Below are 25,479 nucleotides of genomic sequence, written 5' to 3'. Positions count from 1 at the left end.
AGGCTTGGTTTGACTCTCTCAGCCAGTGGGTTTTAACTGTCTCAAATTGAGGATCTGAAAACCAAAGTAACATCTTCTTAAGAAATATAGATAAGTGTTTGTTTATTTATTTATTTATTTATTTATTTATTTATTTATTTATTTATTTATTTATTCTATTTATTTATTCTATTTATTTGTTCTATTCTATTTATTTATTTATTCTATTTATTTATTTATTTATTTATTTATTTATTTATTTATTTATTTATTTATTTATTTATTTATTTATTTATTTATTTATTTATTTATTTATTTATTTATTTATTTATTTATTTATTTATTTATTTATTTATTTATTGTTACAAGTACTGAGAAGATCAAAGAGAGGAGTATCCAGTAGTTCAGTTATGTAATACTTTGCATTGTATGGTATATGTCGCTCACTACACCCGCCCCATTCATCAAATGAAGCACCCTTAAAAATGCCATCTGATATACGAAGTTTGTAATAACGTGTGCAAGAATTTTGGACTTCTCCTCACAGGTGTCTACCAAAGAAAAACATACGTTATGCCCTCTAGTGTGAAGAGGAACTATTAAAATCCTAAAGTAATTTTTTATTTTAAGGTTTACTACTCTGAGTTGGCAATACTTCGATCTCTTTCTGCCAACTTCAAAATTGATGTGTATTTTTACTCCAATAATATTAATCTTCTGCCTATTTAATTATTCAGTAAAATTGGGCGTGTGTCGGGCCTTAGCCCAGAGCTCTCTGGAACCTTCTCGGGTGTATAAGCTGACACCTTTTTGAGCCACGTTGTCTTATTGATCGCCCAGTCTACTGAGTGCGTGTTAATAGTGGAGGCAGGGTCATCTCGCCCATCATCGAGTTTCCAGCTGATTAAGGTAATGGCAGCCACTGTATAACAATGTAATAGCCTCTGAAAGCTAGCTCGAGAGGAAGGTTTCCAATATTTAATCATGTAACCTTAAATTTCCTATCTTCAATAATGTAAATTTAATGTAAATTCCAAAACTAGCCCATTCAGGCCCCCACCTTCTTTCACCTCTGTGATCCACAAAAACACGGTAACAGTTTCCTCAATTAAACCAAAACAGAATTGGGAAGACAGTCAATGCAGACATGAGAGTGTGACACCCTTTCTAGTTCCCTATCAACTTGAAAATTGAGGTGACTATGACTTTGTAACCGTTTTCTGTCTGTAGCTTTGTAACTTAAATTTTCTCCATGTAGTCACCTTGGTATATAGGCTTAGCCTCTGTAATTCCCAAATAGGGTTTTAATAGAGAATAGAAGCTTTTGAAATGTGGTGTTACAGAAGAATGCTGAAGGTGAGATGGATAGATTTGGCTAAATTTGACGAGAAGAAGAGATAGAATGATAGGACACATCTTAAGACACCCAGGACTTGTTCAGTTGGTTTGTGAAGGAAGTGTAGGTGGTAAGAACGGTAGGGGTAGACCAAGGTATGAATATGACAGGCAGATTAGAGCAGATGTAGGATGCAATAGTTACGTAGAAATGAAAAGATTAGCACAGGATAGGGTGGCTTGGAGAGCTGCATCAAACCAGTCTATGGGCTGATGACTCAAACAACAACAGGGTTTTAATCTTTTAAGTGCAAATTTCAAGGGGTGCAAGTGTCCGCCTCTGCATCATTTTGATTTTTTTGGGTCAGTAACTTAACCTGTGTTTTTATTTCCTACAAAGGCCCGTTAGAAAGGTTATTCGATACCCCTGTGAAATTCAATTTCATTATGTTAATTGTTTAGACGCCTGAGTGTCTAAGACAGTGAATATTGTTGGAATCGTAAAATGTAGGTTGTGCCTTTGATAGGCCTGGACATTTTGTTGAAAAGGTAAATTTTATAGAGCGAAGGCGCTCTGGATGTTACGGTAAACATTGAAGGATGCCTTTGGAAGGCTGTAATTGTGGAATGTTCGGAGAATAATCTCCTAGACTCCTAGATAATTGCGTGGAGCAAAAGGTGCTCTTGAAACATTGTAAAAGAAATTGGGAGGTTCGTCTCCTTGACTGTACTTTGAAAGGAGCCGCAGCGCTCGTGGAAAATGTATGAGTAGGGAGCATCAAGCTCAAGGTTGTTAATCAATTGTTGAATTAATTGTTATTCTAAAATTTTTATCCTGGACCTGAATTTTGTAAAGTCTTATAAAAAAAAAGTGACCATTGAAAGAAATATAACCATAATTTTAAAGTTTAAAATCAATCTTCTGATTGCCCTTTCATGGCCCATTCATACCCATGGATCACCTCTGTGATCCACAAAAACATGGTAACAGTTTCCTCAATAAACCAAAACAGAATTGGAAAGACAATCAATGCAGATACGAAAACCACCAGCCTGCACCCAGAAGATACATATGTATGTACATACACTAGTGTTAAAAAGTTTTAAACTTGCCTTAAGGAAACTCCAGTTCTTGTTATTTATTAAGCAGCGGATAAGTTGAAATCTCAAATGATACATATATTCAATCAAAATATAAACTCGGGCATCCATTATACACAAACTGACACACTATAAATCAAATGATGCTTCAAATAATGGAAAATGTCTTTTAGAGCTACGCTGTTCATCTTTGTGTCCCCTTTTTGCTGGATTGCTACTCAGCAAATAGATTACATTTTTCTGGTTTGTTTTTCCAACATCTCTGTGGTTATAGTTCCCCATGCCTGCAAGAGGTATGTCGGGGATCTTCACAACTGTTCACAGAAGATTGTTTTGATTTATAGTTGAAGTAATCCCATAAGAACTCAGTGGTGATATATCTGTTGTCTGAGGGGTCCAGGTCATACTTGTAGAACTCTTGATGATTCTTTGTTTCTTACATACTTCTTGCACAACGTTGACATGTTTTTCAGGTCATCGTCCTGTTGCAGAACAAACCCTACTCTAGTAAGTTCAGTTCCAGATGGTACCACATTGCTCAGTAAATAGTGATAGTATTGCTCCTTCCTCAATGTATCTTCCACTCTAACAGTCTCCCACCTTATTGTTACTGGAACAATTCCACACCATAACACTACCAACCCCGTGCTTCACAGCTGGTGTTGGGCAGCCTTTTAGCATTCTTTTTCCTGGACGATGCTGGACATAATGACGGTGATTTGACCCAAACTTCTCAAATTATGACTCATCAGTCCATAGCACACACTTTCACCTGTCAGTGGTCTGATCATTGTATTGTCTGGCCCATTGAAGTCTCTGAGATTTGTCTGCATTTTGAGAGGCTTATCACAAGTACATGTCCACACAACCCAACATTACGTAAATAAAGTTTCAGTCGACACTGACACTGGTTGTTGTGTAGTTTTATTGAATTCAGCGCAGATGTCTACAGCTGTAAGCCTTCTTTTATGCTTGCTTAACATTAGATCGTCAACATAGTTGAATAGCTGCTTTGTAAATATCAAGCCCACTTGGAATGTTTGAGAAGAAATCAAGAAAACTCCATTCTTTTCATTTCAACTGTTCCTTTTACTTTTCTATATATTTATTTGTAAATAGAAAACAAACATACTGTAGTGGGAAATTTAGTTTCCATTAATTTTACAAAAAGTATCGCATAGAATCGGAAACATATGCTAAAAATTGTCTGCTAGGAAAATTATAGTATCACTGGCTATAGAGAAACAATAGTAGATAACACAGAATAACTTATTAATATATTAGTACCACTAACGCATCTGCTGGGGCTGTACCTTAATTAAGGTCATGGCCGCTTCCTTCCCACTCCTAGCCCTTTCCTGTCCCATCGTCGCCGTAAGACCTATCTGTGTCGGTGCGACGTAAAACAACTAGCAAAAAAATTTTTTTAAAAAAAGCATCTACAGCACAAGAAATTAGTTCAAATAACATTTCACTACATGGTCTGATTGTATGTAAGAACTATTTCTGATTTTCCTGTATATTTTCCAATAGCTTTCTCTCCATGCATTGTTGAAAGCAGAATTACTATTTTGTCAGACCCTGGTGTGTTTTTGTGATATATGAAGCCATCTTTTCTCATTTTCAACTCGGTTAATTTATAACTTTTAGATTCTTCAGTCTGCCAAAAGTAATTTTCAGTAATTAAATTGATAAACTATCTGAAAAAAGAAGACATTTGGAATAGAATTAAGTTTTTTATTGGTTTATGCGAAGCTAACATGACTTGATCCTTTACGTCATATAAGAACATCGATGTCCCAGAAACTCATTTATGGTATTTTGTTGGGAAAGTGGGTTTTTTTTTTTTTTTTCCAGAGCCCCAACAACAGTGAGCTTGTACACTTCCAGCGTTCTTTCAGTCAATGGTACACTTGTAAACCAATTGTCCATTGTAATGTTTCTGTTCGCTCCTTTTATCGTATCTGTGATTTTCTCTACCAAATAATCAGCAATAGGAATGTTCAGAGGAGTTGTCTACTTCCTAAGGTATGGTATTGATTCAAATATGTATTTAGTTCCACTATCACAAATCATAATTTTCACACCGTACCTGTTTATCTTGTCTTCCATGTAGACTCGGAATGGGCAGTGGCCTCTGAAACCCAGTAGCAGCTCATCAGTGGTAGAGTAGGACCCACGTTTGTAGTTTTCCCTGCAGTTTTTCAAAAACTTCCCCACATTTCTTTGATCAACACCAGTTTGCTTTCCTCTTGCTGTTGAGCTCTTGTTTTGCAGTCATCAAAATGTTGGCAGTTGATCAGAAAGTTGAACTTCTTGAAAAAGTTGCATGTTACACTTCTCTACTGTACCTGTCATTGAATAATGAAAATGAAAATCCACAGCCTGTTTCCAGTCATTCAACCAGGTCAGGAATGGATTGCATGAAGCCCCATCCAGCAGGAAGGATAGGAATTGTCCCGGCTGCCGAAACCTGTTGCACTCCTTTGGGATAAAGATTATTACTGAGAGATGAAATGAAATTATACTGGAGATTATTGCTGGATTGAAAGATGACAGGGAAAACCGGAGCACCCAGAGAAAAACCTGTCCTACCTCCGCTTTGTCCAGCTCAAATCTCACATGGAGTGACCAGGATTTGAACGGAACCCAATAGTGAGAGGCTGGCACTGCTGCCTGAGCCACGAAGGCTTTCATTGAATAATGTCTCGGTTAAAAGATGATTCTTTCATTGCCCTTGAAAGTTGAATAATACCAATGAGGGCATGAACTCCTCTACAGTTATATTTGACCCCCTGCGGGTGGGGGACACACATGTAGAATACACCCGCGGTATCCCCTGCCTGTCAAAAGGGGCGACCAAGGGCTGACTGAATTAGAACCATGAAACTAATTTTGAATCGTACCATCACGCGGGGAACACCATAGGTTGCCTGTACTTGCGGGTAGTACCACTAAATTCGGTACGAAATAGGTTTGTGATTAGTAGAAGTAAAAGCCTGGCCTGGTGGATTCCAGTACCCGTGCGTCGTACCCATGTGAGCAACACCGCGGGTCTGGGCGTAGCCTGTGAGTTGTACCACTATATGAGCAGCACCATGGGTCTGCGTTGCCTGTGATTAGTACCCACTATGTGAGGAACACCACGGGAATACCGGCGCCCGTGTTTAGTACACCTAGGTGGGGAACCTTCTCGGTTTGCGTTGGATATGAGTTGCGCCATTGTGCGAGACACACCATAGGTCTGCGTTACTTGTACGTATTGCAATACTTGTGAGTAGTACCATATTTTGTGGAACACCATGAGTCTTCGCTACTTCTGATTAATGCCCTAACATGACACATACCATGGTTCTATTTTGCTCGCGACATGTACCATTCTGTGGGGCCTTAGACATGGATTTTGCACCCCTTTAGACACCAAGCATCATTGTGCTTTATAAGTGGTTCCTTGGTCGGTAATAATGTTATTTTCGAACTGTTTTGAGAGTGATCCACTGGTTTTTGTTTGTTTTCTTTTTTTGTGTTTTGTTGGGTTCCTGTCCATCCATTCATTCTTCATGACATATTTCATTTTTATTTTGGTCAGTGGATGCCTTTGAAATTTTTGTTATTTCATTTCGTACCATTAGGGGCCGATGACCTTCGATGTTAGGCCCCTTAAAACAACAAGCATCATCATCATCACAGTTATATTTGAGACTGTTGGATTTGCGGTTTTGTACCTTGATCTTGGCCTTTCTATATCCTGGTTAATTCGTCGAAGATCTTCTGCTATATATCTTCCTTCACGAACTGGCGAAACCATACCAAAGGGTCAATTTCATTGTTCCGCATCGGACCTGGCCAGATATGAACTGTATTTCTCATAGGCTTTTTTTATTATTTTTAATGATCTGCTGTACATCGCACTGACACTGATAGGGTGTACGGCAACGATGGGATAGGAATTGGAAGTGACCGTGTCCTCGATTAAGGTACAGCCCCAGCATTTGCTCGGTGTGAAAATGGGAAACCACAGAAAACCATCTTCAGGGCTACCAAAGGAGGATTCAATTCTACTATATCCCAATTGCAATGTGACTCAAACCGCATGGCCACTTGCTCAGTGCTGTTTGGTTTGCCGTGGTGCTGAGTTACATTCAATCTTCCACGGGAATTTTCTTCTTTTCCTCACAAAGCTCTTTTGCTTCATTTTCATATCTTTCTTCAGTTGTATTTTTACCAGACAACTTACTGCTGACAGGTGACTAAGTATCACTTCCCTTTCTTCTTCTTCTTTACAATTTAGTCACTTATGTTTCTGCCTGCCATCCTTCTTTACCTTTGTTAGTATTCCATGACATAGGAAGTCTGTGATACCCTGACTCTGAGGCCTGTTCCTTCTTCGATGTACAGTGCTGCTTTCTATTGTATCAACTTCACGGGATACTAAATTTCCGGCATTTTCATGCTAAATCATTATCGGTCATTGTCACTTGGTTCATATTCAGTCTTTCTCAGTGTCATCTCCATCACATAGAACCTCAAGTTACCTCATCACTCATATCCTCTTCATGAAGAGAGTGTCTCGTGTGAAATCAGCATCTTAGTTTCTGTTTTCTACTTCTTCCCTGAAAATTAAGAGAATATTAGCATTCACCTTTGATTTCATATCTGGTGATGGGGTATAATTTCTGCAATGCAGTAGTCGGTTATTATTGTTCACCGTGTAATAAAATGATGCATGTATTTGCTAAAGGATACCATCTGATTAGAATGTAAATTACTTGAAATCAATAGTACATCAATACTAACACGATGATTGATGTATTTACAAATATTAGTCCAGTTGCAACATGTCATTGTTATGCAATTAAGTTTTCTCTAAATACCAAATATGGCGGGGGGAGGGGGGTCGCTCTACCATATGGTTGGGGAGTGGTTACCATTTTAGAATGCGTACATGTCATTCTTACACCTTGTTGGCATTCTTGGAATAAGATCACAACCTGTTCATCATCAGCAACAGATGTTCTTGTAGGACATCCACTACTTGCTCAAACTTTGCCCATCTCTTGTCTTCACTTCAAATCAGAGCGAATGCCAAATTCAGAAATCCTAAATTTTGCAGCTGTCTATTGGTTTGACCAACAGTCTTGTAGGCACATACGATGGCATGTATTTTTCACTTATTCTTTCTCTCTCTCTCTCCCTCTCCCTCTCCCTCCCCTCACTCACACACACACACACACACACACACACACACACACAAAATTGGAGCAGTACTGAAGAGAAGTCGGTATTAGTGAACAGTTTAAACCAACAGACGTCCAGAAAGGAGAACAAGTACAGCATTTTGTATAATAGCTAACAACACTACCAATATAAATGGTCCGTTATTGGACATTATAAATTTTCCAGCTAACTCATTCCTGGTTGCCAGCGTTTCGCCCCCGTGTGCTAGGCTGGGCTCATCAGTTGGTACCTAGCACACCTACCAAGACGCTGGCTAGTGCATACCGTGGAGGCCACTGCGTAGGCTAATTGTAGCCACCGGCAGTGCCAATGCACTATGAGAGACTTTGTCTCGTTACCAAAAATTCATGCCTGCTTGGCCATCAGATGATATAGATGTTGATTCCCATAGGGGATATGAAATATATGTTCCGAATGAGTAAATTTATAATACCAATATAAATGGTCCGTTGTTGGACATTGGCCTCCACGGTGTCACATTGGTGACAGTTGACAGTTGCCTCTATTGCCTCGGCGTTCCTTGACCGGTGATCCAGCAATCATTCCAAGGAGTAACTGGGCTCATTTTCTTATATCATTGAGAATTTGAGGATTTTTTTTATTTTTTGCTCTCCTCCTGAGGTTTCAGCAGCACTCAAACAACACTCTGTAAAAAGTCTATTCTACTCACTTTCCCATTCCTGTGGTTTTACAGTAGCTCAGTAAAACTATATTATAGATGTGTTCCATGTAATATTAACTGACTTACAATGTACTACGTAGAAAATACCACAGAGATAAGGACAGTTCGTATTCAATCAGTGTAAACTTACCAAGGGCTGGATTTGAGCACGTGGATGACAATGGTCCTCTAAGCAAATATAGCGGCTAACAGCAAAGTCAGTGTAGCAGCACTGCAGCTGAGACTCAACTGGGTGATTAGGTAAGAGAGTGCCAAAGAGGTACACAGTCGTGCATGATTAGTTGCTCAGAGTTTTAACCCATATGTGCCCACTGTCGACTTTTGTCAACGTTAATATCTGAATATTGTCGATCTTGTATCTGTAAACTAGAAGAATATTTTTGAGGTGCATTGTTTACAGTTCATTGTTTGATACTTACTGCACAGCACGAAAACAAGAAACGTTCGGATTCGCTCCTTATTGTGTGGCTGCGTATGAAATATCATTCCGTATACAGTCAAGAGGGTGACTCTTCCGTCACGGTGAGTAATATTTTCTTATAATACTGTTACAGTTGAAGGTAAGATCGGACTGTTCTGTTAAACGTAATAACGAAACATGCCTTCAACAGATTTTGAATTCATTTATGGCTGATTTTTAGTTGCTTTTGTCTAGCAGAGCACAAAATTTCCACGTCGACATATGTCGACAGTGGGCGCGAATGGGATTGCCTCAGTACTGATACAGAATTTTCATTTATTCTTCTCGGATTGACCATTGAGCAGATTGTAAGCATTCTGGAGAAATCGCAAGGCATCTTAGATGCTAGGATATACATAGAACAACCTGAAAACGCTTTCCATAGTGACGGGGATGAGTCATGTGGAGATATAAACAGACTCTCTGGTGATCAACTCCAGGCTGGTGCTGAACTAGTGTGTACAAAAATAAGTGACCTTTACCGTTTGACCCCAAAGGGCAAAGAGGAAAAATTAGACCTTCTCAGCTTCACACGGTACATCGTTAGGGCATATATCCGATCTTGTGCTGCTACGCGTCCTAACACTGGAAGACCGAATACGAAAGTATCTTCTCGCGTGTTGCCAGAAGTGCATTTCGATGGGTTATCCCACTACCTCGAAACTTGAGAGAAGCAATTGCAGTGCGCTCAGTGTGGTAAAGCTGCCAGGAAACAGTGCAAAAAATGTAACGTTGGCTGCCACGTCCTTTGCTTTAAGGCATCTCACTCACGCTAAACCAGATTGGATGATGAGGAGCAGAGTGTAACCTCAAAACACGGACTAAACTGTTTTGAAGTTCTACTCGTAGTTTTCCTTTTTTGCTATTTGCAGTGTGATCATACTTAAAATTTTGTGTTGTGTGTATAATAAGTACTACAAACATACAAATATTGTCCTTTTGTTTTGAAAAAGTGTGCATTTTAAATTGAGACAAAACTGTTCCTCATTTATGTTTTGAGTCTTATATCTTGTAATATTTTGTGCTTATTCAACACTTATGTGACCAATATTTACTAAGTGATTAATTATTACATTCATATGAGCTTAAAATGCGAAGAAAAGTTCCTTTATTGAGCATGTCTTTTTACCCAACCCGTCCATGCTCACTGTCGAGATATGTCGACACAGTAAATCTCAGCTAAAATATGTTAATAAAACCTAAAATCATCATAACCCTTTCATTTAGGTTACAAACAACTGTACTTATGAAATATATCGCAATATTCCACAGAAAAATAATTTGGGCAGATATGGGTTCAGTAACCATTGTCGCAAGCCGACTGAATGACGCCTGTAATCCACACGCCTAACCTAGGGTTAACAAAATTAGAAAAATTAGTCCTTAAAATCCATGAAATTTTTGTGGGAGATATAATTTTAAAAGTTCTAAGTTGATGTACTTCATTTAAAATATTGTCCGAAAACTCAGGGTAAAAAAACAAATTTGTAAAGTTCCAAAAAATGTGTGGACAGCACATCATTATATTGCTAACCAACAGAAAAGATTGAAATTGTTATTTAGAACTGTGACAGAAGTACCTTAAAAGGGGGCGGGGGGTTAAATATCTAAAGGGAAGAAGTGGGAGGGACTTACCAAATTTGGTTTTTACCCTGAGTTTTTGGACAGTACATCAAGTTAGGAGAACTTTTTATTACATCTCCTACAAGATCTTATGGACTAAATTTTCAATTTTATTCATCATTCCACAACATTCATGACTTATTCTTCCTCTTGATGTTTAAAATGCAACATTTTAACTCAAATTATTTTTATTATATAAGAATGTAAGATTTACTATGCAGTATTAAGATATTTTACATATCTTCCTATTTTATAATCTAATGCAGCTCAAGATAGCCAAAATAGGCCAAAACGTCCTGATCACTTAGTTTTGTAATGATTTTGCAATTTTAAATTGTCAATATGGAATCGCGATTAAATTCATTACAAGTATCCCCCTCCAGATACCTTCATAATACCTAAAGAATAATTAAATAAATTTTAGTGTGTAATAGATCAGAAATCCAGTAAATCTCAATTAAGTATAAATTTCTAGAATATATCATTTCAGAGATGAGCTTTAATGTTTTGATGCTAGTACGTGCATTCAATATGGATTTTCATGCCTTTGTGTTACGACTGCAATCCTTTATGAATAAACAATGCCTATCTACAGTCGCCTGTTTGCAACGAGTTCTGTGGTCTCATTTAGTAGGATGCCACGTGTCTGGTCACCCATGGTCTCTGTGACTTGGTTTCTATTAAAGATATTTTCAATATAGTTACAGATTTGGTTTGGAGGAGCCATCATATATAAGTGGAACATTTTTATTTTCTAGAAGTCGCTGTTACCATCACCGTCATCCTCCAAGAACTGATGGGACGTTTTTTGTACACTTTTAATAACCTATGAATCTGTTCCTCTTCTTCAGTGGTCAATTTCAGACCAACACTAAAAAGCTGCATAGAAGAATATTAATCTACTTGGAGAAAACATTCACTGTAGAATAACCAAATCACTGTGTAATGTCACACAAAATCAAAATGACCTAGCTGGAAATTTTTTTTGTCTGTGCAGCTTAAACAATTAATGATCAACAACAGGGAGTAATATGAAAAGCCCTTCACTTAGCATTGAATTTTTCACAACATTCCACATGGTTCACTACATGGCAACAATGCAGCAAACTGAATCTTAAAATGCAAACTTCTCCCATTCTTGGGTACACTGGGAGGGTCAAGGAAGCAGTTGACTTGAGAGAATTCTTAGTAAGAAGAAAACTTCCTTGTTAAATGTTTGTAGTTGGACCTGTGACTAGGGAAAGGTAAATTTTAACATTTATTTTTAAAAGATCTATTACGGTATTTATCTGATCCACATATGGATTTGCCATAGACACAGTCATAAAGAGAAGTGCATGCACAAGCCTGCAAGCATCCTGAGATATTTTAAAAGAATATTACACATAAGTTACACATTGTAGAGGTGGTTCTTCAGAATAGCCACTGAATGCTTAAATTATTACTGTTACTAGCAGTTTCCCGCTGGGTCCGCCCGCAATGTACAAAGTATGGTGTTTACTATCCTCACAGATGTATTTGCAAAGTTTTCAGTTAATGACATAAAGCACATGATCTGCTGTGGTAATAGAATATAATATTATGTCAACAAAACACTTGAAAATACATCACACAAAGAAATTGAATTAAATGTTCCTTGGAACAACACTACACGTTGAACTGTTAAAAGTCCTTCAAAGATCGACATGGAGACAAATTTACTCATAACTTTTCTCAAAATCTACCAATTTAAGTAGTTATTACCTCAAAAGAAAGTGCTTGATCCACTGAGTGATTTTAGACCAAAACGAACTGCATACCTCAATTAGAACGAAAGATATGATCACTTCAATAAAAAAAAATGTTGAAGAAATGAGATGTCAAATTGAATGTGCACTCATAACTTTCCTCAGAATCAACCAGTTTGAATATTTAAGAGCTGAAATGAAAGAGCTTGATCCACTGAGTGTTCTTAGGCCAAAACGAACTCCGTACCTCAATTAAAACCAAAGATAAGATTGCTTCAAAGAGACAAAAAAATTGAAAAAATGAAATAATTTGAGGAAGGCGGAAGTTAAGTGATTTATAGTACCTGATGACAAATCTGTACATGAATACCTTTCAGTTGTAACGGTTCAAATCCCATTAAAAGGTGATATCTATATTTGTCTTATTATTATTATTATTTCATCTGTGATGTTGTTGTTGTTGTTATTATTATTATTATTATTATTATTATTATTATTATTATTATTATTATTATTATTGTTCATTTCAATTCTGCAATGCTTATCGCTTGCGTGATTGTAGTCAAATTGTTACGTATATATGTGTGTGTGTGTGTGTGTGTGTGTAGATTAACACTAAAAACATGTACAGTAAGAGTTGCTGTATATCAGATGTGGAAGTAGTGTGTGCAATAACTTGTGACATTGTAATATTTCAAAATACTGCTGGAGTAACTGCAGAGTCATCGCTCTGTCATCGTGCGTATTTAGCGGTGAGCTCACTTTCTTGAAGTTACCTAGGGTGCCGCCGGCGGTTTCACCATTGCATGTAACATTTGTCGCGAGGTGGGAGTAGATTATAGTTATTTCTGGAGATTGCGTAGGTGTGTCTACCAAAGTCTATATAAGGTAGCTGTATATTGTAGCGTGAGTCATTATTCAATTGGAAGCAGAGGCCACAGTTGGTCGGAGAGTGAACGAGATGAAGAGGCCTCAGTCAGTCATTAAGTCAACAGGAGTCTACAGGAAGGAGAGGACTCGGTGAGTCATTAGTCATTGGTCATTGAGAGAGTAAGGCCACAGTTGGTCGGTCACTAAGTTGAAGATACAGACAGAAATGCTTACCACGAAGTCATAGGAGAGACTTTCCATGAAGTCATCACATGGATACTTATTCGTCAGTGAAACAAAAAGGATACATCACCAAATTGGGCTTGAAACACCTACAGCAAAACACCAACTCAAAGGAATACGTCGTAATTACACTCAGTGTTGAAGGTACAGTCAAGTGAACCAGTAAGGGATAAATTTCGTGTATAGTTGTTAAATGTCCGGTCAAGAAGAATTCAAATTCATGCCTAGTTTCTTTTAGTTGCAATGTCATAATTTTATATTCTCATCTGTTTTATCGCAGCAAGACTTACTATTTTTTCTATACAATTTAAAGAATGTATTTTGTTCTACCAAATTAAATTTTTCATTTCATTTTTAGAGTAGAATCATATAACCTCAAATTTAATGGGGAAACCGAACGCCAATCTTCTTTTCCCAGAACTTATATGGTATGTTGTCAAAAGTAAGCTTATTACCCCACACCCTAGAGATATTCAAGAATCTCATTCTCTTATTGCTGCACTGAGTTGTAGCTGGCGCCCTTCAAATAACGTATGTGTAAGTAAGCAGGTAAGATCTAAGTGTGAGTACAAGGTCTGACAATTATGTATTTTATTTAATGAATATTAATTTTCATAATTTTCAATTTAAATTCAGATTAGTATATTTTAAAGTTACTAAAGGAGTTACACAGTTTTTTAAAAATTCAGGAAATCGACCGGATAGAATGGCCGGACTGACTGACTTTAGTTTTCAGAATATTTTTTTATAGATGATCTTTTCTTGGATGTTCTTCTCCGTCTTGTTTGCTGTACACCAGTTTTTAAAAATTGGTAGAATAACATCAATTCCTAAAAATAAACCGGTCAGTTATTTGCTTCAGACCCTGTATGATTTAAGAAAGTGTGTTATGATCAGTTCATAGATCTTTTTCTTTTCATTGTCCACTTCTTTGAGCTGAATTAGTGATTGCTCACAGCACATAGTTAGATAATTGATTTCTGCTGTATTTGTTTTTTTATTGATGGCAATAATATTGTGTCTAAAGCGACTATTTGTCGCCAGACATTGAACCTCTTTTTGGACTTCTAGCCCTTTCTTGCGCAGGAAGGCAGCAATTATCAAACAATCTATAATATATCTATTAACTTGACATTGATGCCACTAATGGTCCATATTGACTTAATTATAACAGTTAATTGTGTTCAGGTTCCGCCTAGTAAATTCAATTCAGAATGTATTATTATTTAAACTATCGTTTACTTGTATACACACTTATATACAGACACAAGTACAGTACATGTTTCAAGAGTGATTGCTCACAGCAAATGGTTAGATCAATGATTTCTGCCGTATTTGTTTCTTTATTGATGGCGTTAACATTGATATCTCCATTGCTATAGTTAGTCGCCAGACAATGAACCTCTTTCTGGACTTCTGGCACTTTCTTGCACAGGAAGGCAGCAATTATCGAACAATCTATATCGGACGTCATCACGTAGTTGCTCTAGGGAGTGGTGTTACTTGCTCTGCTCTGGACGGCTGTCTGTCGCGTGACAAGAGAGCAGCAGTCAGGCGGGTTGCATACCGTGGCCGTACTGTACTTCCCGCTCGGAAATGTTACCATATGAACAACTGCTATAATAATAATAATAATAATAATAATAATAATGTGAGACGAACCGGACACAGATTACAAAGTATAACAGGACAAGAATATTACTCATTGACAAACGAATATACAGCAGTATGCAATATGTCCTGAATAAATACATTTTCACGATTAACTGAAGCTTTGGGATACGTACCTTTACTGAAAGAAAATGCAATTTGCGTGATTTCTACACATTCTTTGCACTCTCGTTAACATACATTTCAATATTTGTATGGCATTTAGGACTATGACAACAAATTAAACGCACAAACTAAAACATATCACTGGTCTACTCCTCCTTCACGGGCCCTTTGGGCTCGTTTAGATAGTATTGTATCAATGTTTGGCACTATCGTTTGCGTACTGGCAAGTAGCAAAGCACATTTCAAGTTTTCATCGGTGAGCCGACTTCTGTTTCTAGATTTACAAATCTACCTTAATGAATACATCTTTTGACATAAATAAGTTGATGCTAATATATTTAAAATATGTGCATTAAATTTGTGCAATGTAGGAAATCTCTCCTGTGGAAAATGAACATAAAATTCAGTCAAACTGTTTGTGTTTGCAAACTTGCCTTCCATTTGAGTATCGCACTGTAAGTCAATCAGCTCTAGCTGCAGTTCTGGTCTAACAGTTTGCACATCCACTGAGAAGGGCATAGCGAACACCTGCCGATCATTTTCTAATGCCTGAATATCGTGAAAGCTACTCTCAAATTCGTTGTATAGTGACATTCAAACCTATTTATATTCTTCTAATGTTTTACTGGAATAGTTTGGAGCTAGACACAACTCTGCAGTCAAAGTGGGGAAAATGCTCTGTCTTTATTCACGAACTGACTTTGCTTGAAAACTTTAACACGATCAAAGAGGTGAATAATGATATCTCTACCTTGTAGGGAGAAATTAAGATCATTAAGGTGGCAGGTGAGATCTACAGTATCAGAAATGCCACATCTCCTATCTATTTTCCATTGTTCTGTTCTCCTAGTGGTTCACTGCATTTCCATAAAGAGAGCTATTTCTTTCCTCAGAGCATAGAAGCGATGTAAAACTTTGCCTCTACTTAACCACTGCACGTTCGTATAATACGGAATGTCACCTCACACGAGTTCATGCGTATTGTGTCTGAATCTAACCAGTCAAGAAAGACGTGCTATACCTTTGCGCCACTGGCGTTCAGTATGCATTATGTCATGAACTTCCCCTACTTCTACCCCTACTTGCTTGCTAAGCTGCTCTCGTTCCTCAAAAGCGGGGAGCAAACTGGCTCCGAAGGCATTTTGCTCTCGATTGACGATGCCTGATTTATATTATTTATGTTCATATTTATTTATATGTATATTATTTATAGTATATTTATTTATTATTTATATTTATTATGTTATTTAAGTCTTTAGGCTTTTTAATCGTCAAATTACCAGCATTTCACCCCACCCCAGTGCAGCAGCGGGCTCATCAGTTGGAATGTTGTACCTTTCCTAGACGCTAGCGCTAGTACACTGTGTTGCACCTATTCAAACTTTTTGAATTTTCTAACATTGTTGTATTGTCATTTTGACCGCAATTTGTCGACACATAGTTCATTATAAATAAGGTCTTTGATACATGTGATTTTAATAACAAGGTGAAGAAGAGTATTTTTCTCGAAACATGTACCTTGTTTGTATAAGTAAATGATAGTTTAAATAATAATACATTCTGAATTATATTGACTACGTGGAACCTGAATAAAATTAACTGCAACTGTTATGTAACTGTTACTTTATATGCTGCACCTCGCTATGGGTGTAATTTTCCAGCTCATGAGCCAATATTTCATACTCACTGCTTTGTCTGTAGTGGTTTGTACTGGAAGACCGATCAAGCAGTGATCTTACTAAAATAATTGTATTTATTGTGTTGTATACAGTAGGTCATAATAGAGATCCATTTGTTATATTTCTTTGACTCAAAATTTTGACGTTGCATTTTTTGCAATACTAAATTCGTGTATCATCATTTCCAGTAAAGTTATAAAATTTCCCCCTCGGCATTAAGTACATAGTTAGGAATGTGAATCTAAAAATATTGCCTTGTATAACATGTCGGGGGTGGGGAGAGAAGTGTTCATTACTGTTGCTAGAGATTCACCAAACAGAACCTAGATATATATTTACTTATAAGAAAATATCAAAATTCGTGCAATGTTTTCCGGACATCCTGAGGGAAGAGCCACTGCTATTGGCTGAAATTTATAAAATATTGCATGCTCTCAGAATTCAACACAGATTATTATTTTATTTTTTTTCCTATTTGCTTTACATCGCACCGACACAGATAGGTCTTATGGCGACGATGGGATAGGCAAGGCCTAGGAAATGGAAGGAAGCGGCCGTGGCCTTAATTAAGGTACAGCCCCGACATTTGCCTGGTGTGAAAATGGGAAACCACGGAAAACCATCTTCAGGGCTACCGGCAGTGGGGCTCGAACCCACTATCTCTTGATTACTGGATACTGGCCGCACTTAAGCGACTGCAGCTATTGAGCTGGTCAAACACACAGATTTCATTACCAGCTGCTGAAAAATAAAAGCTCCTTAGCTATAAGCCGATGGTCTAACAACAAAACGTGTCTCCGCTGCATGGGGACGCACTCCTTTTGAGAAGCTCTATGTTAAGCATCTCTCAACATTTTAGGCCAGCGGATTTTGTCACTATCTAGGACATATGCGGACAAATAATTAATATATACCCCTTGGAATGTTCAGTTAAAAGTTTGTAACCGTGCAAGGAAGTAAGATAATGACTAGGAAGAATAGAGTATACTTGCGCTGTGTACTCAACCAATCTTGGCCGAGGGAGAATTGTATACCTTTGTCTCATTTGCTTACAACTCCAGTGCTGAAAGACTTGTAACAGCTTGGATTCCAACCAAATTCTGGACTGAGTTCAAGAACTAGAAGAAGATGAACTAGCTGAATTCTGCAGAGTCCACTACTTGGGTTTTTATTGATTTTGATACTTATCAGAGTGCCAGTAGTCATCAAAATCAACATAAAGGAGAATATGGGATCATTCTCCTGTGGTGGTGGGCAGTAGGATACCATCCACGGTATACCCTGCTTGCTGTAAGAGGAGACAAAAGGGGCTTATAACTGTAGTGTGTGCTAATTGCTTCCTTTGGACCATTTGAAATAAAAATTAAGCTTTCATGACTGTATTGTCTCTTTGTTAAAGCTAAGGATTCAAAGTGTGCTAGTGGTATTACCTGTTGTTATACTGTGGCCAGCACAAGTCATTTGATGAGTATAGGCTAGAGAGAAATTACAACGTCTGTGCATGAGATAAATCGGGTGGAATTTGTTTTGAAAAAAAAAAAAAAGTGCTACTCTTAATGAAAGCACTAATTTTCAGCCATATATTCTTATTGGACATGTATATAGAACCCAAAAGACAGAGGGAATGAAAAGGTTAGATCAGAGAGAGAGAGAGGGGGGGGGGGGGAGGGAGGGAGGTAGGTAGGTTTCTTTAAAAACACTCGTGGTATCACTTTTCAATGACTAATGTTTATCTTTTTTTCAGGAGCTCCTCAAGTGGTTACGATACCAATCCAGTCTGCTGGCACCATGAAGGTCTCCGCCCTCAAGGGTTCAGAACCCACCCTCCTGCCAAAGACAATACATGTGGCTTCTAACCCAATGGTAAGTTAGTCAAGTTTAAAAAATTAAAAAAATGTGGTTTGCAGGTGTGCATCATTGCCCAATTCTGGGCTGGAAAGTTGAAGGCTTGTTGTTCTATTTGAATTCATCTGAACTGACCTAACAATTGAGACGGATGTAGAAAGTAGTGCTAGGTTGACTTTTAGGAAGACTTTTCAGTGATACGATGCTCTATTGTGCTATAACGTTTTTTAACTACTTGTGATGTTGCATCAGCAGATACGTGCTCTCAGAAAGGTTATATGCTAGACGAGACTAAATTACTGTGTGAAAAATTAAAAGTAATTTCCCACTATTTGGAGAAACAACACATCTTAATAGCAAAAACCTTAATCTACAGCAAGTTAAAACATTGAAAACCAGTATTTTGTTTTCATTAAAGAATGCTAACCTTAATATTCTCTAAAATATAATTTGGAAGACTCTGGGTGAAAACTGGACTCTTCCCAATCCTCAGTTTACAGTTTGAAAATGTTCTGCATTCAGACTTCCAACTTTAAATCGTTAAATCCAGTCGTCTGTTAGGTCTCGCGTACTTCACTTTCCTTCCGTAGTTCACTTTGCTGATTTCTAATGGGCAGTCTTCTCTACATCATTTGATAAGCTAACCATTCATCTCGATTTTCTGAGACAGTTTCAGTTTAAAGCTATCTTATGTCCAGAAGGAAACACTGCTGTTTCAAATACTGAAGAATTTGTTTGATTGCTATTTTTTAAAAGATTTTTTACATTGCTTCAGACCAAAACGGTGTTAGTATTACATCTCCGTGTCATTGGAGGCATTGTAGAAAAGAAGTCTGTTTGCACTACTATCTGCACGTTATTATATATATGTGTGTATTGTACCAGGAACTGTTCCAGCCCGGTACATTATTTTAAAATTGACGGAATATATGGAAAAGTGACGGCAGAAATATATGTTCGTATGCCCGACATCTTGTGCGAGCGCAATACGAAGTTCCTCGTGGCGAGCTGGACACGTCCCAAGCATTGAACCTGTGGGTGACGTCACTACCACATGTTGCACGCCTTTCTCTCGAATGTACTGGAAGAAACAGCCGATAAAGATACGGAAATGAGACATACATCATCGTGTAGCTCGTGTTCTGAATGTAAACATATGTTAATTTCAATAAAATCCATCACGGCATTCAACAGATATAAGCGAGAAAGGAATCGCTCTTCCCCCAGTGACGTGGCAAGCAACCTTGGGTCGTACGGAATATAAGCAGCAGACCAAACCGTAGCAATTCAGTTTGTATTCTTCGCTGCTGGCTCGCATGTCATGCTGCATGCGACGAGTCGAACTCAGTATTCATCCGGCCGGAACATCGTCATACAATTTCGACTGCAAGTTGACACCTAGTTTCTGTGAATATCTGTGAGTAACTTATAAATAGTTGGACTTGCAATTCGCCAGACGTTCAAACTTCGTGTGTATAACATCAAAGTCATAAGACTGGTAACATTTCGCCAATATTTGGACTTGACAAATATCTCGATTTCTTGTGAATGACTTGAACAAACTCGAAGTTAGCATGGCTACTATAAATTGTAATGATCTTGAACCATTTCTACTTAGAATATCGTGAGTGCAGGTTGCAACACGTTGACTATTTTGAGTATTATCAGAGCCTAGAACACTTTAATTCGTGCCGAAAGACTGTTTGCGTGTCATCGTAACAGACTGTACCATTTGAAACAACCCGTGTGGATAGACTGTATAATGAACTTTGTAATTCAGTAATATTCTCAAATAAAAAAATTAATGCGTGAATACTTGTAGAACCGTGATAGTGAGAAGGAACATTACGAGATATTACGAAAGAGAGCTATTTATTTATTTATTTATTTATTTGTGGTGAAAGTGAGCCTTGAAAAACTGTGCTTTGAATGAAATTTATTCTTGACAATATGGACAGTGTGCAGTAAGTGTCAAGATAAACTATGCGTTGAAGTGTTTTCTTATTTTCAATTATCGTAATTTGTGATAATAGACAGTGGTCTGACGTATTTCTCATCCAGTGAATTGTGATTTATGAGACAATCGTAATCATTTCTAACAGTGCAAATTAAATGGTGCACATTTCAACTTGGTCAGTTGGACTTCCTTGTGTTAAAGCCACTCTTTTATTAACATGAGTAATCCTGACTCAAGATGACGGAGATCGACGGAGATTTGATGCAGATCAACTTGAACTTGGTACTACGAGGGACAGTTCCAGAAACGTGGTACTATGGAACATCGTGGTGATAGCTGTTAGCTAAGTTCCAGATTGCTGCTTGCAGAGCAGTATTCAACTGTTCGAGCTCAACGAGAAGGCGCATGTCAGGTGTTTTTTTTCATTCATTCAAAAACCTAATTCTGACTTTGAACAGAACTTTTACAAACAGTGTCATTACTGGCAAAGAACATCAAAAGCTCACTTATTTAATATTTCATAAACTTGGAAAATTAACGCTTTACGACACTCAAAAGTAAAGACAGACTTTCAAATAACATTGTGCTCTCGTAATGTCGTATTTTCTCCCAACTTGAGGATTTTAACTGAGTGTTTCATTCATAGTGAAAATGTATCATAAACTCTTAATTTACGATATTTATGTCATGTGCATAATAAGTTACAAAAAGTACGACAATACTCGGAATTTTATACCAGAAGATCGGATCTAATTTCAAATGTTTCATATTTGAGTTTTATGTGTTTACAAGAAGGAATTACAGATTTTACTTTCTTTCATTTATCTAGAAAGCGTAAACTAAATCGCAGTTGCCATTAGAAAGACTTTAGGATTTCTTATTTACTTACAACATGCTTTATTATTAATTTATGTCATGAAAGCTACAATGGACATGACTGATTGAGAAAGACATTATTCAGTTGAATTTTACTTGATGAACTTGGTTTTTTTATATTCCATTGTTGAAATTGGGATTTATTTTCTAGTAAATATCTCTGATTCGGCGATATAATAGGGTGACCTTCCAGAGATTGAATAAAGGAAAGAAAAAATATGATATATATTATTTCACCTTGCGGTCCTCTCTCTCTGTACCATCTCCTAAGGACTAGACACCCCTTAGAAGGACCTCATGCTCTTGAAAATCAACTTTTCCTGGTACAGTATATATATATATAAATACAGCTGTATCTAGTCGTGGCCTGGCCCACAGTATGTAGCAATGGCGCAGATGAAGGTGGTTGCCGTCCTTTAACTAATGTACACAGCTGGGGATAAAATTTAGATCCAGCTACTTGTGCACATTTCAAAACAGTGGTGATTGATTGTTGACCTATATCACTGCCAACATGGTCTTGTAAGCTTAAACTTAATATGAGGGTTGGGGGCAAAAGTCATTGCAACTGTTTTTTTCCTTGCAGATATGTGAGCGGATGACAAACCGCTATTTGTCATGTGGAAGCTTTGCAGGGATAGTGTGTATTCACAACAATGGCTCTGTGATTACTGCTAGTGTGCTGTGAACTCGTTTATGTGGCGAGCGTCGTGGAAGATGGAAGTAACCCGTGTTGAACTACACACATACATCAAAATAGCCGTTCTCCATGGGAGAAATGCAAGAGAATGATGCAGTGAATTGGTGGAAGCCCTTGGGAATGCCCTCCCATATTGCACAGTAGCATGGTGGGTAGGAAAGTTTCAGCATGTGGCAACTGGTGATTAGCAGTGCTCGGGATGACCTGTCAGTGTGCAGACCGACGTGGTACGTGCCGTCGTCATGCAGCTCCTGGAGGATTGAGTTTCTCGATGCCACTTGCCCTCTCTTGCTCCAGTAGTGTGAATGGTGATTATTTATGAGACAATGGGTAAAGATATGGTAGAGAAGGAGGGGAGTAATGAGAAGGTGGTAGTTTTTCCAGGTTGGTACCAACAACGTAAGGCAGGTAGGAGTAGGTACCAGTATAGTTGGGGATGTGTAGTATCTGGTTGATACAGCGCGGGACAATTTTAAGGAAGCAGAGATTATCAGTGGAATACTGTGTAGGAGGTATACTGGCTGGAAGACCAGGGATTTAAATAACTATGGAGTAGGTATGTGGGGAAACTGGGAGTGAGATTTGTAGATCCTAGTGGGTGGGTAGGAGATGGGTAGCTGTGCTCAGATAACCTTCACTTAAACTGTGGTGATGTTTGTAGGTTAGGAGGTTTTTTCAGAAGGTTTATAGGGAGGTACATTTAGGGGAAACAGGGTGGGCATAGGTGATAAGAGTACTGGGAGCTGGAAGTCGAGTAAGGATTATAATTAAGTAATTTAACAGATGTGTATTTACTTGATATTGTAATAGTTGAATCATGGCTAAGAAGTGATATTATGGATGCAGATTTTTTTTCCCCCAGAACTGGAGTGTTTATCATAGAGAAGGAGGTATTATAGATTCAAATGGAGGGAGAGTATTTATACTGATGAAGGAAGAATTTGTAAGCTGTGAAAACGTTAAAAATGAGAAACATGAAATTCTGTGTGTAAGGCTCATCTCTGAAGATAATTGGCTACTAATATTTTGGGGGTGTACAGACACTGAAAGGAACATGATTTTACTGGGTGATGATAATTTACAAAAGGTTAATTGGGATGGTAATGCGAACAAAGCATTTTTTTTTTTTACGTCGCACAGACACAGATAGGTCTTATGGCGACGATGGGTCAGGAAAGGACTACGAGTGGGAAGGGAGCAGTCGTGGCTTTAATTGAGGTATAGCTCCAGCATTTGCCTGGTGTGAAAATGGGAAACCACAGAAAACTACCTTCAGGCCTGCTGATGTTGAGGTTCAAACGAAGCTTAACTGGTACAGTACTGTAATGCAAATGACAGAAAGCATGACCAACAAATGGTAAAATAATTAATCTGGGAAGGACAGCTGAATCAAAAAGTGATAGAACCAACTAGAGGGAAGAACATTCTAGACATGGTTCTTTGTGCTGATAAAACCAGATGAGCTCTGTAAGGAAACTGAAGTAATGGATGGTATAATTGATCATGAAGCTGTTTCTGCTGTAGTTAAAAATAAATGTGGTGGCAACAAAAGTTGTAAAAGTGGGAATATTAGGCAGTACCATGCGGTAGATAGAGCAGAAACGAGGGAGTTTTTAAAGAGTAATTATAACCTATGGAGTATTGTAAGTTAAAATATAAACAGCCTATGGGATGTATTTAAGGCAATTGTTGAGGAGTGTGGAAACTGGCATGTACCTTTAATGTGGTAAGGAATGGCTTAGATCTACTGTATTAAAACAGAGAAATAATCTAGGAGGAGGCGTGGGCTGGAGGGAAATAGGAAAGTTTGTGAAAAAAGGGAGAAATCGAAGAAACTTACCAAAGATATTAAATTTGCCAAAAAAAAAAAAAAAGTCATATAAGAACAACATGATGGCAAACATAATTGGCATTCATTAGTTTTAGTGGAAAATGGAATGGGGATGTATAGGTACTTCAAGGCAGAAGCAGGTTCCAGGAAAGACATTCCAGAAATTATAAATGACCAAGGGAAATATATATGCGAGGATTTAGTCAGCCATATGGATAGATAAAGTCAAGGTAGAGTGAGTGACTGATAAGAGTGAAGTACTGAAATTCACCTATGATGAGGATATTTACAAAAAGATTAAAGATACAAGCAATGTAAAGCAGCTTGTAAAATTTTAAACACACACACACACACACAAAAGTTGAAAACTAGAAAAGCAGCAGGAATTGATAAGATTTGAGATGGGTTGCGATATAGTACCATATCTGAAGTACATATTTTTGTTCACATTGAGGAGCTATACTAAATGAATGGAGAGTTACTTTGGTAGCCCCAGTGTACAAAGGAAAAGAGTTATAAACGTAAAGCAGGTATTTGCAGATCAGTCACCTTTACATGTGTTGCATCCTAAGTTCTGGAAAAGCATTCTTTCTGATTATATTAGACACTTTTGTGAAATTAATAACTGGTTTGATAAAGGCAATTCAGGTTTCAGAAAGGTTATTCCTGTAAGGCTCAACTTGTAGGATTCCAACAAGATGTAGCAGATCTTTTTGATGCGCAGGTTGCCTTTCAGGCGTAAACTCAAAAGACCTGTACCAGGCCTCTCCGGAGACCACACACAATTATTATTTAGCAGATATTTCAGATTCACGAGGTGAAATGGACTGTGTCGTTACAGACCTATCCAAAGCCTTTGACAGGGTAGAACGTAGAAGATTATTGACAAAAATGAGGACTTTTGGACAAGACAAAAGAGTGACTGAAAGGGTGGCTAAATTTCTAGAAAATAGAACTAAGAGAATTAGAGTACGTGATGCATTACCTGATCTAGTAATAATGCAGTGGGTGGTGGGGTCTTCCAAGGCAGTACAGTTGAAACTGATTGACTCTGTAGTGTGCTTCCCTAGTTATTATGCCATTATTCCGAAGGTCCAGTACATACTAAAGAAACCTGGATAGCGCATTTGTCACTCTTTAGTACATTTGTAACTCATCCCGTAAGCATACCTGCCAACTTTCCCGATTTAGGCAGGAGACTTCCGATTTTCGACTGTTTTTCCCGCCTCCCGATTATTCTATTATTTCTCCCGTTTTTTTTTTGTTTTTTTTTTTTTTTTTGTGAACTTCATTTGTTTTCAAATCCCGCCATTTCAGCTTTTTTACGCCAGTGGCCAGAAGTCCTTCGCTCATTGGCCGCTTTCAAATGAAATATCGACGTTTATTCATGCGAGAAATGTGCGCGAATGTGCGATGTTCATTGAAACCTATATATCGTGACGTGTATATCGATTGTCAATCTCTCATTCTCGCTTGCTATGTTTGTGTTCGTCTAGTCATTCCATTTTCTTTGGTCGATTCTAGAGACTAGTCGCTAGATATTGAGTCTTTCTTAGT

General features: G+C 37.7%; 1 protein-coding gene across 3 annotated transcripts in view; it reads left to right on the top strand.

Moving 5' to 3' along the window:
• Positions 1-25,479, top strand: part of Dp (transcription factor Dp) — a 311,515-nt gene that overhangs the window by 204,500 nt on the left and 81,536 nt on the right. For all 3 annotated transcript variants that reach the window (XM_067151669.2, XM_067151668.2, XM_067151670.2), the window contains one exon: positions 18,458-18,576. In XM_067151669.2, coding sequence (XP_067007770.1) covers positions 18,458-18,576 — 119 coding nt within the window. The remainder of the gene's footprint in view (positions 1-18,457; positions 18,577-25,479) is intronic.

Source organism: Anabrus simplex, chromosome 7 (assembly GCF_040414725.1).
Source record: "Anabrus simplex isolate iqAnaSimp1 chromosome 7, ASM4041472v1, whole genome shotgun sequence".
Lineage (NCBI taxonomy): Eukaryota > Metazoa > Arthropoda > Insecta > Orthoptera > Tettigoniidae > Anabrus > Anabrus simplex.
Note: the sequence above shows the minus strand (reverse complement) of the source record. Positions and strands in the feature narration are given on the sequence as shown.